The 13,107-nt window shown below is 38.9% G+C and overlaps 1 protein-coding gene across 1 annotated transcript in view; it reads right to left on the minus strand.

Annotated features, from left to right (window-relative positions):
- The window catches only part of ttc1 (tetratricopeptide repeat domain 1), a 9,787-nt gene extending 694 nt beyond the window's left edge, over positions 1–9,093 (minus strand). The window contains exons 1-4 of the mRNA XM_062049007.1: positions 8,936–9,093; positions 5,018–5,339; positions 4,889–4,949; positions 4,698–4,810 (exon numbers count right to left, since the gene is read on the minus strand). Of these exons, the coding sequence (XP_061904991.1) occupies positions 4,698–4,810; positions 4,889–4,949; positions 5,018–5,338 (495 nt within the window). The 5' untranslated portion in view covers position 5,339; positions 8,936–9,093. The remainder of the gene's footprint in view (positions 1–4,697; positions 4,811–4,888; positions 4,950–5,017; positions 5,340–8,935) is intronic.
- Positions 9,094–13,107: the final 4,014 nt, after the last annotated feature.

Below are 13,107 nucleotides of genomic sequence, written 5' to 3' on the forward strand. Positions count from 1 at the left end.
ATCCTAGCATGTTGTTATTGCACCTCATATGCTGCTAGCAAGCAGGGCCTCGTCTATAAAATGTTGCTGTGCGCAAAGTGATTGCGTCATCGGGTGTTAAATGCGTAAGTAACGTTCACTGCAAACCTTGGTATTTGTAGAAAAAAATATACAGTACAGGCCAAAAGTTTGGACACACCTTCTCATTCAATGCGTTTTCTTTATTTTTATGACTATTTACATTGTAGATTGTCACTGAAGGCATCACAACTATGAATGAACACATGTGGAGTTATGTACTTAACAAAAAAAGGTGGAATAACTGAAAACATGTTTTATATTCTAGTTTCCTCAAAATAGATTACTTTTTCGAACACTCTTGGCATTCTCTCGATGAGCTTCAAGAGGTAGTCACCTGAAATGGTTTTCACTTTACAGTAGAAATGTCCGATAATATCGGTCTGCCGATAAAGGCTTTAAAATGTAACATCGGAAATTATCGGTATTGGTTTCAAAAAGTAAAATGTATGACTTTTAAAAACGCCGCTGTGTACACGGAGGTAAACCTTAAAGGCACTGCCTTTGCGTGCCGGCCCAGTCACACAATATCTACAGCTTTTCACACACACAAGTGAATGCAAGCCATACTTGGTCAACAGCCATACAGGTCACACTGAGGGTTGTGTATAAACAACTTTAACTGTTACAAATATGCGCCACACTGTGAACCCACACCAAACAAGAATGACAAGCACAATTCGGGAGAACATCCGCACCGTAACACAACATAAACACAACAGAACAAATACCCAGAACCCCTTGCAGCACTAACTCTTCCGGGATGCTACAATATACAACCCCCCACCCCCAAACTCAACCCCCCCACCTCAACCTCCTCATGCTCTCTCAGGGAGAGCATGTCCCAAATTCCAAGCTGCTGTTTTGAAGCATGTTAAAAAAAAAAAGCACTTTGTGACTTCAATAATAAATATGGCAGTGCCATGTTAGCACTTTTTTTCCATAACTTGAGTTGATTTATGTTGGAAAACCTTGTTACATTGTTTAATGCATCCAACGGGGCATCACAACAAAATTAGGCATAACAATGTGTTAATTCCACGACTGTATATATCGGTATCGGTTGATATCGGAATCGGTAATTAAAAGTTGGACAATATCGGAATATCGGATATCGGCAAAAAAGCCATAATCGGACATCTCTACTTTACAGGTGTGCTTGAAGTTCGAGAGAATAAATAATAAATAAATCGCCCGCTTGAATATTACCTCTTCTCTTCTCCGACTCTCGTCGTCATTTGGGATGTGCGTGTCTGTTGTGATTTCCCTTCCTGGATCGATGACCCGCCCTACCTTGCCTCCGATTGGCCTGTCCCTAATGTTTTGCCCTAATCTTAACCAGTCGTGACTCATCATAGTAAACCAACCAACCAATCATGGATGTTCTTATATGTAAACCAACCAATCATCATTGATTTTTCCCGTATATTTTGTCCCCTGCCCGTGGAGTTACAAACGTCAGTATCTATCTTTCTGTTCTCACTCTCTCTTCTAGGTCTGAAAATAGCTAAGCTATGGAAATCACTACTTGTTTAAAAAGTAGTGATGCTCCTGCCAAGCTACTGGGAAATGTAGTTAAGCTACATAGCTTCGATTTTTAAATTAATAATTTTTAATGGAAAACCGTAGTTTTCACCACTGCAGTCGTAAACCGGAATGGATTATCAAAAAACCGTACTAATTACAGGAAAACTGTACTTGTTGGCAGGTATAGCAAAGAGGCGGATCGAGATTTCAACACACATTGTAGGTCGGAAAAAAGTTAAAAAAAAACACATTTTTACAAATATTTTTACAGAGATAAAAAAGACGAATTTCCGACTATAGACGGAAAAATCTCATGCCTGAGTACAGTGATGGCGCTCACAACTATGGAAGAGTCAACAAAGCAGGTTCGAACCACAGCAAGTTTTAATTGCGATGACACCGGACTTTTCTGGAAAAAGATGCTAAAGCAGACCTATTTCGCCGCGGAGGAGAAGACTACCGCTCGTTCAGTGGCACCTCTTCCAAGAGCAAACACGAGGCCCCTACCCTCACCCTTACTTCCCCCCACCTCCCTCTGTCTGCTCCTTTGCCAATGTTAATGTAAGTGGATTTTACTTTTTAAATATTTATTGTCGTAGCAATACGATTGTTAAAGGGGAACTGCACTTTTTTGGGGGAATTTTGCCTATTCACAATCATGAGAGACAAAAGTTGTTGTTTTTTTTGCTTTCTAACATCTAAAATTGGCACGTTCTAGGTGACTAGCAATGCAGCTAATGGGAGTAATCAATTCTACCACTAAATCACCTTTAAAAATGCATTCAAAAACCGTCAACAATAACTCATTAACGTTGCGTAACCTGTATAATAACCAAGCTGTAGCGACATTGTTATTGTAAAAGTCAACACTGAGGAACTCTTTTTCTAGCGTAGTAACGCATTGAGGTGCTACGGTATTAGCTGTAAAAGCTAACTACGGCAAGAGAAGAGCTAGCTTCAACGTCATCACGGGAAAAAAAAAAAAAAAAGACGTGTGTTCTTGTCTCTCATTATGATTGCAAATGATAGGCAAAATTCCAAAAAAAGTGCAGTTCCCCTTTAAAGTTAGGGATTTTTTGGTGATTTCTAATCGTTTATGATGGCACCACAGGGTCTTCTCTGTGTGTGTGTGTGTGTGTGTGTGTGTGTGTGTGTGTGTGTGTGTGTGTGTGTGTGTGTGTGTGTGTGTGTGTGTGCATGTTATCAGTGCAGCGCATAGAGAGGACAGAAGCTTGTTCTTTTGGCTTGTTAATACACAGAAAGTTGATCCATCCCTTCCTTGTTATGTTTGTTTGATATACATTACCGTATAGTAGGGTTGTATGGTATACCGGTATTAGTATAGTACCACGATTCTAATGAATCATATTCGGTACTATATCGCCTCTAAAAAGTACCGGTCCCCCGCCCCCTTGCCCCCCCATCGTCGTCAAGTCGTGTAATCGCTGGTTTACGAGCAGACGAGCATGTTCGGCAGCGCACAATCACTGAGTACTTACAAACAGACACAGTGTGAAGAGAAGAGGGAGAACGGACGTATTTTGTTTTAAAAACTAAAGATAAAGGTGAAGTTATAACACTGAAACGCCCTCAGGAAGAGGTGCTTTAAGACATGGCTAGCTATATAGCGGCTAAAGTCCAGTCCAAGTGTTTCAGCTACTTCTAAATCACTAATCATCGCCTCCATGGCGACAAATAAAGTACGTTTCTTAAAAGTATCATCCCTGCAGGACGAGGAATAGCTAAACATGCTTCACTACACACTGTAGCTCACCGGCGTCACAATGTAAACAAACGCCATTGGTGGATCTACACCTAACATCCACTGTAATGATACCAAGTACAAGAGCATATCTAGTCGATTTTACTATGATTACATCGATATTTTTAGCATCACAAAATCTTCTTTCGTATTTTAAAAATTATATTATGTTTATAAACTCAGGAAATATGTCCCTGGACACATGAGGACTTTGAATATGACCAATGTATGATCCTGTAACGACTTGGTATCGGATTGATACCCAAATTTGTGGTATCATACAAAACTAATGTAAAGCGTCCAAACAACAGAAGAATAAGTGATTATTACATTTTAACAGAAGTGTAGATAGAACATGTTAAAGGAGAAAGTAAGCAGATATTAACAGTAAATGAACAAGTAGATTAATAAATAATTTTCTAGAACTTGTCCTTAATAATTGTGACAAAATAATAGAATGGAAAATGACACAATATGTTACTGCATACGTCAGCAGACTAATTAAGAGCCTTTGTTTGCTTATTTACTACTAAAAGACAAGTTGTCTAGTATGTTCACTATTTTATTTGAGGACAAACTTGCAATAAGAAACATATGTTTAATGTACTGTAAGATTTTTTTGTTACAATAAAGCCAATAATTTTTTTCTGTGGTCCCCTCTATTTAGAAAAGTATCGAAATACATTTTGGTACTGGTACCAAAATATTGGTATCGAGACAACACTACTATATAGCACTTTATATTGTGTTCAAAGTAGGGCTGCAACAACTAATCGATTGAAATCGATTATTAAAATAGTTGTATATAAATTATTTAGTCATCGATTCGTTGGATCTATGCTATGCGCAGAGGTTTTTTTTTTTTTTTTTTACTAAACCTTTATTTATAAACTGCAACATTTACAAACAGCTGAGAAACAATAATCAAAATAAGTATGGTGCCAGTATGCTGTTTTTTTTCAATAAAATACTGGATAGGATAGAAATGTAGTTTGTCTCTTTTATCCGATTATTAATCGAAGTAATAATCGACAGATTAATCGATTATCAAATTAATCGTTAGTTGCAGCCCTAGTTCAAAGTGAACAGACCTAACTAAAATAGGGACTTTTGTTGAAGCTGGAACCAATTATTCATATATACATTGTTTCTTATTGAGAAACATGTTTCACTATACAACCTTCTCAATTTCCGAACCCTGTTCGAGAAGCGATTAAGTTTGTAAATCGAGGTCCCGCTGTACGTACATTCAGAGGCCCGTGCTAACGCAATGTTTTACGTCGGAATCCACGCACACTTTTATAAATGGGGCCCCCCGATGACAAGTATCAGCGTGTCGTGTGTCGTTTACCAGGTGCAGTCTCGCAGCCGCTCTGTTGGAGAACAACACTGCTCGCTCTTGGCTGAAACACACGGGACACAAAAGCAAAGCTTCGGAGTAGCTTTGCTCCGCCGCCAACCAGTCTGGACAAACAAACGAGGGAACGGTCGACATATTGGAATTCATAGACTGGTCAAACTGCTATGGATGGGTCAACTCACCTCCAGCTTTAAAAAGACCGTTGCCTTTTTCCTTTAATGATAAACCCTCAAGTCGTCGACTCTACACAAAAAAAAGGTGACGTTGCATTATGAGTTTTCATCGCATTACAATCAATATTCGCCCTGTACCTCCTTCTCCTGCTCCGTCAGCTCCTCCTCCTGCGCCTTCCTCAGTTCTTCCTCATCGAGTTCTCCTTCGCAGCCTGCGTCTAAGTTGGAATCCAAGTCCTCCCAGGCCTCGTTGTCCTCGAGCGGTCCTGTCTCCGTCTCGGCCTCATCTTGTGTATGCGTGGCGTCAGTGAGCCGGTCTGTCTTTACTGCATCCTCCTGTCGCCTCTGCTCATTCCTTCGGTCTGGAGGTTCCAAAGACTCTTGGCAGTCAAAAAAGTCCTCTTTGTCCAGGTTGTCCTCTTCAACTTTGTGCCTTTGCTCGCCTGCTGGGTGGCTCATCCTGGAGCACAGGATTTAACGGGCCGGGATGAAAGACTAAGATACCTTGTCACCACATCAAAATAATCATTCCGAGGAAAACCACACTTTTTAAAAAATGTATTATCATTCACAATCCTTATGTAAGACTAAAACACACATTTTTCCAAAAAAAAAAAAAAAAAGCATTCTAAATCGTAAAATACCACAAGTACGAGGTGGCTAACAATGCAGCTAATGGAAGAACACTATTCCGCCCATAAACCCCTCTAAAAACCATCCAAAAACTGGCAACAATACTCCATTACTCAGTGGCCTAGTGGTTAGAGTGTCCGCCCTGAGATCGGTAGGTTGTGAGTTCAAATCCCGGCCGGGTCATACCAAAGACTATAAAAATGGGACCCATTACCTCCCTGCTTGGCACTCAGCATCAAGGGTTGGAATTGGGGGTTAAATCACCAAAAATGATTCCCGGGCGCGGCTACGCTGCTGCCCACTGCTCCCCTCACCTCCCAGGGGGTGATCAAGGGGATGGGTCAAATGCAGAGGACAAATTTCACCACACCTAGTGTGTGTGTGACAATCATTGGTACTTTAACTTTAACTTTATTTACTCCATCTCTTGACCTGAATATTAACCAATTAGTAGCGATATTGTTTTTGTAAACTAGAGATGTCGATAAATGCTTTAAAATGTAATATCGGAAATTATCGGTATCGGTTTCAAAAAGTAAAATTTATGACTTTTTGAAACGCCGCTGTACGGAGTGGTACACGGACGTAGGGAGAAGTACAGAGCGCCAATAAACCTTAAAGGCACTGCCTTTGCGTGCCGGTCCAATCACATAATATCTACGGCTTTTCACACACACAAGTGAATGCAATGCGTACTTGGTCAACAGCCATACAGGTCACACTGAGGGTGGACCGTATAAACAACTTTAACACTGTTGCAAATATGCGCCACACTGTGAACCCACACCGAACAAGAATGACAAACACATTTCGGGAGAACATCCGCACCGTAACACAACATAAACACAACAGAACAAATACCCAGAACCCCTTGCAGCACTAACTCTTCCGGGACGCTACAATATACACACCCCGCAACCCCACCCACCTCAACCTCCTCATGCTCTCTCAGGGAGAGCATGTCCCAAATTCCAAGCTGCTGTTTTAAGACATGTTAAAAAAAAAAAAAAAGCACTTTGTGACTTCAATAATAAATATGGCAGTGCCGTGTTGGCATTTTTTTCCATAACTTGAGTTGATCTATTTTGGAAAACCTTGTTACATTGTTTAATGCAGCCAGCGGGGCATCACAACAAAATTAGGCATAATAATGTGTTAATTCCACGACTGTATATATTGGTATCGGTTGATATCGGAATCGGTAATTAAGAGTTGGACAATATCGGACATGTCTATTATAAACTATTTTTAGCGGCTGCGTGATCACAAAGAGCTAACTAGCTTATGCTCCTGTATTGACGTATCGAGCCGGTGAGCTGCTGCATGGTTTTGAATTGGTGAAAGTTAATTCTAGATTATAAATCATGTCTCTCAATTGGATAGTACAAAGTTGTTGCCATAAACTGTGAAGTTTTTGGCAACTTTAACATCCAACTTAGACCGGAATATGGCGACATCTGTGAGGATTATGATTAATTCTTCATTTAAACGGGAAGATATGAACATTCCATCAGTTGGCATCCATGTGAGAGCAGGCTTTGTGCAGTAAGTGATATATTTATTATATTGGTAGTTTGTATTTCTTGTTTAGTGCTACTTGCTGGATCTGTTTATCACTCAGCTTGTAAAAGTTGCAGCTCAACCTCCATATATTCAGGTTTAAAAATATAAGGTTCTGGATCATCATTTGTCCCAAAGTAATCTATGTTGTCTCTCAATTAAGTCTGTCATGATAAGAAGTGTTGTTGTAGGGAAAATTGAACATTGTGATGAGTCTGTGAAATAAATACACCAATGTATGTTTAAAACGAGCAAAATATATAAATATTACATATCATTAGGAATGTTAAAGTTAAAGTACCAATGATTGTCACACACACACGAGGTGTGGCAAAATTATTCTCTGCATTTGACCCATCACCCTTGATCACCCCCTGGGAGGTGAGGGGAGCAGAGAGCAGCAGCGGTGGCCGCGCCCGGGTATCATTTTTGTAGATTTAACCCCCAATTCCAACTCTTGATGCTGAGTGCCAAGCAGGGAGGCAATGGGTACCATTTTTTTAGGCCACTGAGTAGGTGCCTGTTACTACAGCAGATATATAGTTACAGCCTGTTTATAAAGTGGAGTATCAGCTTCACTGTTAGCTGACTTTTGCTATTGTTTATTTACGAGTGAGAATGCATAAAAAAAGTTATTGCCTTGGATAAGGATTGCGATTGATAGGCAAAATTCCAAAAAAAACAGTGCAGTTCCCCTTTTAAGGAAGGGACTAACAATGTCCTAACATGGTCCAGTTTAAGAAACTGTTCAAACCAGAAGCTTTTACAAAGTACAAAGTTAAGTTAAAGTTAAGGAAGAACAATCCTGATAAACATCTTGAACCTTATTGATAAATGACAGTCCATCAATTATTCAGCATGTTATGTCAACCACAATTTATTATCTAGACTTTATTTTTTATATATTGGACACAATGTGTTGACAAGCTTATGAGATGCGATGAAAGTGTAAGCAGTAATGACACTTTTGGTCATTCTTTAATGTTTATTTTTTATTTTTATAAATGGCTGTGATGATAATGTAAATGAGGGATTTCTAATCACTGCTACGTTGGAATATTTTTTATTATTGATACTGTTTTGTTTGACTTATTTTGGATTGTTTTGTGTCATGTTTGTGTGTCCTCTCAATTGCTCTGTTGATTGCTATTCTGAATGTTGCTGGGTCGGGTTTGGTTTTGGAGTTGTAATTGTATTATTATGGTATTACTGTGTATGATTTTGTTGGATTGATTAATGGAAATAATAATAATAATCTAAACTTTATTGATATGTACTTATTTGTTTGTGTTACATATGAAGACAGGGAGTAAACAAACGTGCTAGCTTCTTCCTACTTCTTTATGTCAAACTATAAATATGTGTTGTGCAAACAATAACTGTATTCATGTTCGAAATGAGCTAAAATCATATTCAATCTGACTATATTTAAAACTGAAATCCCCGCCATACAACACAACAGAAAAATCACATCATTGTGGGGAAAAGTGAAACATTTCATATTCGAATGCAGTGTTTCCGATCAATGCTCTCTCACATTAACACTTTTTGTATGCAACGTATATGAATGACTTTATCAAACTAAATTTTATTAAATCCCGCTAAAATGCAGACGGTTTGGACAGTTCTTAATAATAAATAATCATATTGTTATTATTTGTCTGTCATCCTCTTTACGGACCAATGATGAAGAAGCTTTGCCCCAATGTGTTGTTTATGAACCAACAACGACACAAATACGGGGGAAACGACAAGCAGACAGCAGCAGTCGAGTTATCAAATAGCAGTTTGAGCTTGAACTGTCTTCATAAAGTGTGATTAGGTGGGCGAAAAACACTCAAATCGGCTGATTTGACGTCTTACCTGTTAGCACAGTTAGCCCTCGGTTTATCCCAGAAATCACTTCCGGGTTACTTCTTCGCCGACGTTTCTTCTTCTTCTTTTTTGGCTTAATGGCGGTTGGCACGCAACCTTCTGGTGCGCATTACTGCCCCCTTCTCATATGGCGTGTGGGCCGCGATGGAACCCTATTCGTATACAGCACATATGTCAGAGTCAAGGCCCGCGGGCCATATCCGGCCCGCGAGAAGGTTTTTTACGGCCCTTGGGATGATCTTGATTTATTATTAGAACCGGCCCGCAGACCGCAGATCTTTTTTTTTTTTTTTTTTTTTTTTTTTTTTTTTTTTTAGACCGCAGATCTTTTACACGCACCAAGCGGATGCCGGTCCAAGGTTCCGAAAGGGGGCGAGCGGCCCGCCGGGACGCGCCTGCCGGCCGAAGGGCTGCAGCCCGGCCGTCAGTCGCGGAGCCCGCCGTGCCACGCGCGCCAAGGGGGCGGGCCGAAACCCGGCCCCGAGGCCCTGAGACTTCTGCTTTGTTTCCCCAAACCGCGCGTCACCGCCGGGCCCGCACCACCGTCGGGCTGCAGCCCGAGCGTCGGTGGCGGAACCCGTCATGTGCCGCGCGCGCCAAGCGGAGCGGGGGGGTCAAGCGGGCCGAAACCCGCAGGCCACCCCCTCACCACGAGGCCCTGAGACTTCTGCGTTTGACCCCTACGCGCGGCCCGTCGGGACGCGCCCGCCGTCAAGCCACGAGGGCCAGCCGTCGGGTCGCGGAGCCCGCCGTGCCACGCGCGCCAAGGGGCGGGCCGAAACCAGCGGGGGGTTTCGGGCACCCAACTCGCCTCCCTCCCACGGAGGGAGGAGGGGGGTTTAATGTGAACATTACTGTGCAATCACATATTTAAAGTTTTTACTCAATTCAAGTTTAAAAGTTAAAGTTTAATATTTGTTTTCACTGCATGTTACTTCTCCTTAAACAAAGTGTTGTTTTTGATTTATAGATTTTTGCACTTTATTTTATTGTATTTCAATTTAATTATATTTTAAAAATATTTCAGTTGAGTGGATGATAGAAAATTGCTATTATTGTTTTTTTCTTTGAAGTAAATTTAGCCCACTTTTGCTAAAATAGAAAATATAGGCTACTGATGGTGCCTTGAATACCGGTTTCTTTCATTTAATGTTCATGTTATGGGGATTTTTATATAAAGGAAATTTGTCTTTTGTGTCTGTTGAAAATTAAAGATTACTGACAGAGCCATAAGAAAATATTGCTTTATTTATCTGATCATATTGGAATATATTTGTTAGGTTTTCAGTAGGTTCAATTAGGTTCACTAGACTATATGCGTCATTTAAAAAATTTTCAATGAACATTCGAACAGTCCGGCCCTCGGCTTGTAGCTAAAATTTTTATTTGGCCCTCCGTCCATTTGACTTTGACACCCCTGGTATACAGGTATATACAGTATTTATATAATGCTTTGTATCCTATGTGTTCTGAGTGCAATCCTAAAATATCTTCCCTTTCTAACCTAACCTAAAAAATATACAACATAAAGTAGCAAGAAACACGTCAATAATGAATAAAGCAAAACATGTTCTAGACCAAAAATCACTTCATATTCTTTACTGCTGGCTAGTGTTACCATATCTGAGCTATTGTGCAGAAATATGGGGAAATAACTACAAAAGTACACTTCATTCATTAACGGTGTTACAAAAAAGATCAGTTGGAATAATACATAATGCTGGATATAGAGAACATACAAAACCTTTATTTATTGAATCAAAAATACTGAAATTCCACGACATAATGAATTTGCAAACAGCTAAAATCATACACAAAGCAAACTATAATCTGCTACCCATGAATTTACAACAATTATTCTCAACAAAAGAGGAGAAATATAATCTTAGAGAAAAATGTAAATTAAAACATTTGTATGCACGTACAACATTTAAGACCTTCAGTATATCAGTATGTGGAATTAAATTATGGAATGGATTAAGCAAAGAAATCAAACAATGTACTAATATGATCCACTTCAAGAAACTCTTCAAACTTAAAGTGTTTACAAAGTACAAAGAAGAAGAACCATGATAAACATTATGAATTTATCTTATCCATCCATTCATTTTCTAGATAATCTTACTTATCTCACCATATGAAATATAACTTACTTCACCAATTATTATTTATTTATTTTTATTATTATTACTTTTGGAGTATATTGTGAATAAATTGAGAACAGGAAGTGAACAAAGGTTTCAGCAACTGCTATGTAAATGAAAAGGGGTAGGATTAAACAAACTCTGCTTCTTCCTACTCCTTTTCAAACATGTTGAATAGAGAAACTGGAAATTGTGATGTATCATGTTTTATACATTTATGTTCCAAATAAACTCAAACTCAACTCAACTCAACTCAACCTAACCTTCTCTTTCGCTAACTTATTTCCCAGTATTTCCCTTTCGTTATAGTATTTCCTACAGCGTATTAAAACATGTCCTACACTTTCTATCTGATGGCAACATCTATTCTCTCCTCTCATTACACTCCTGTCATCTGGACTTTGTAATACTCCCTTCCTTATTCCAATTATCTTGCCACTTTTTATTGTGTTCTATCCTAACTATATTCTTCACTTCTTCTTTACTGTGGTTAATCTCCACGTTTACTTCTGTTTTAGTGGTTGCTTGCTTTGCGTACCTATCTTTTTTTAATTTAATTTTTTTATATATTTTTTTTATTGGTGAAGCTATACAAGTTTTTTGTTGTTGTTTTTTTTGTTTGTTTTTTAATTGAACAATAAACATACATTTATAATTCACACAATAGTCAATGGTCTTTCAACAACAAGGAAATACAACAAAAGCAAATACAGATAGAGTATTAAATATTGATAAATAATAATAATAAAAAACTGTTAGTGAATGAAGTGCACATTTGTAGTTGTTTCCCCATATTTCTGCACAATAACTCACATATGGTAACACTAGCGAGCAGTAAAGAATATGAAGAGATTTTTGGTCTTGAACATATTTTTCTTTATTCATTATTGACGTATTTCTTTCTATTTTATGTTGTATATTTTTTACATGAGATTTCCAGTTAATTTTATCATCTATTATTACACCCAAAAATGAGTTTTCTTTTACCCTACTCTGCATCTCAAATCAACGTCCACTAATGAAATCAATTGAATTAATTGGTCCTTGCCCCCACTCTCCCCACAACAGCACAATTTTAAAAATAAATATTGTAAAAAAAAACAATAGAACAGAATGTCGTACAAACAACTACAGTAGTTTTGTGAGGTAATGTAATTAGGGATAAGTATGGTACTAATTGCCGGTACATGGGTATTCATACCATTACTCAACGGTAACAATTTTTGGTGTTTTCGTGTGTGTTAGTAAATGTGCAATCTCATTTTTTATTGCAGCATTTGAAAATTAGCTCATTATAATAACTGGTGTTATATCTTGTTTTATAATGACATTTCTAGGTTTCAATTACAGTTGCAAGTCCAAAACGTTACAGTTGATGGCAGTAGTGTATCATCTTTGCTGTCTGGTTTTTTGTCGGGCTCTAAAAAGTGGTAATACTGTAAGTATAGTACTAATTATGCACCTTCTGTTTGAGTTAGTTACTTGTAGTTTGCATTAGCAAATTTGGAGGTGTTGAAATCGCCATGTGAAATCGCTAATGCTAATCAGTAGCATGTCAATGTGTATTAGCATCAAGCTAGCACATTTTTGGAAAAGTAGAGCCTCACTTAACTTACCTTGAGGTAGTTGGGCTGAGTTCGCTCTCAGTGCTGCTGGAATGATCGCCAAGTGCCAAAGTGCGAAGAGCAACCTGACGTGACGTCACTCGCAACCCAGATACCGTAACATGGCATCGTTGGACTTTACATGAATTGGTGCCCGGTATGACCAGCTGGATTTGGTCGGTGCCAAAAAAAAGTACCAAATTCGGTACCCATCCCTAAATGTAACAATAATATACAGCATTTACCTTAAAGAGCAAACTTCTACGATATCTCCCTTCAGCTGCTTCTCCATCAAACACACCATCAGCAGCTCATCTATATTTTCATGGATAAATGTCCACCTTTTAGCTACTATTGTAACATTCTTGGCTGGCGTTAGACTCACTTTGCTTCAGTATGGTGCAGACTAGCA

Source organism: Entelurus aequoreus, linkage group LG05, assembly GCF_033978785.1.
Source record: "Entelurus aequoreus isolate RoL-2023_Sb linkage group LG05, RoL_Eaeq_v1.1, whole genome shotgun sequence".
NCBI lineage: Eukaryota > Metazoa > Chordata > Actinopteri > Syngnathiformes > Syngnathidae > Entelurus > Entelurus aequoreus.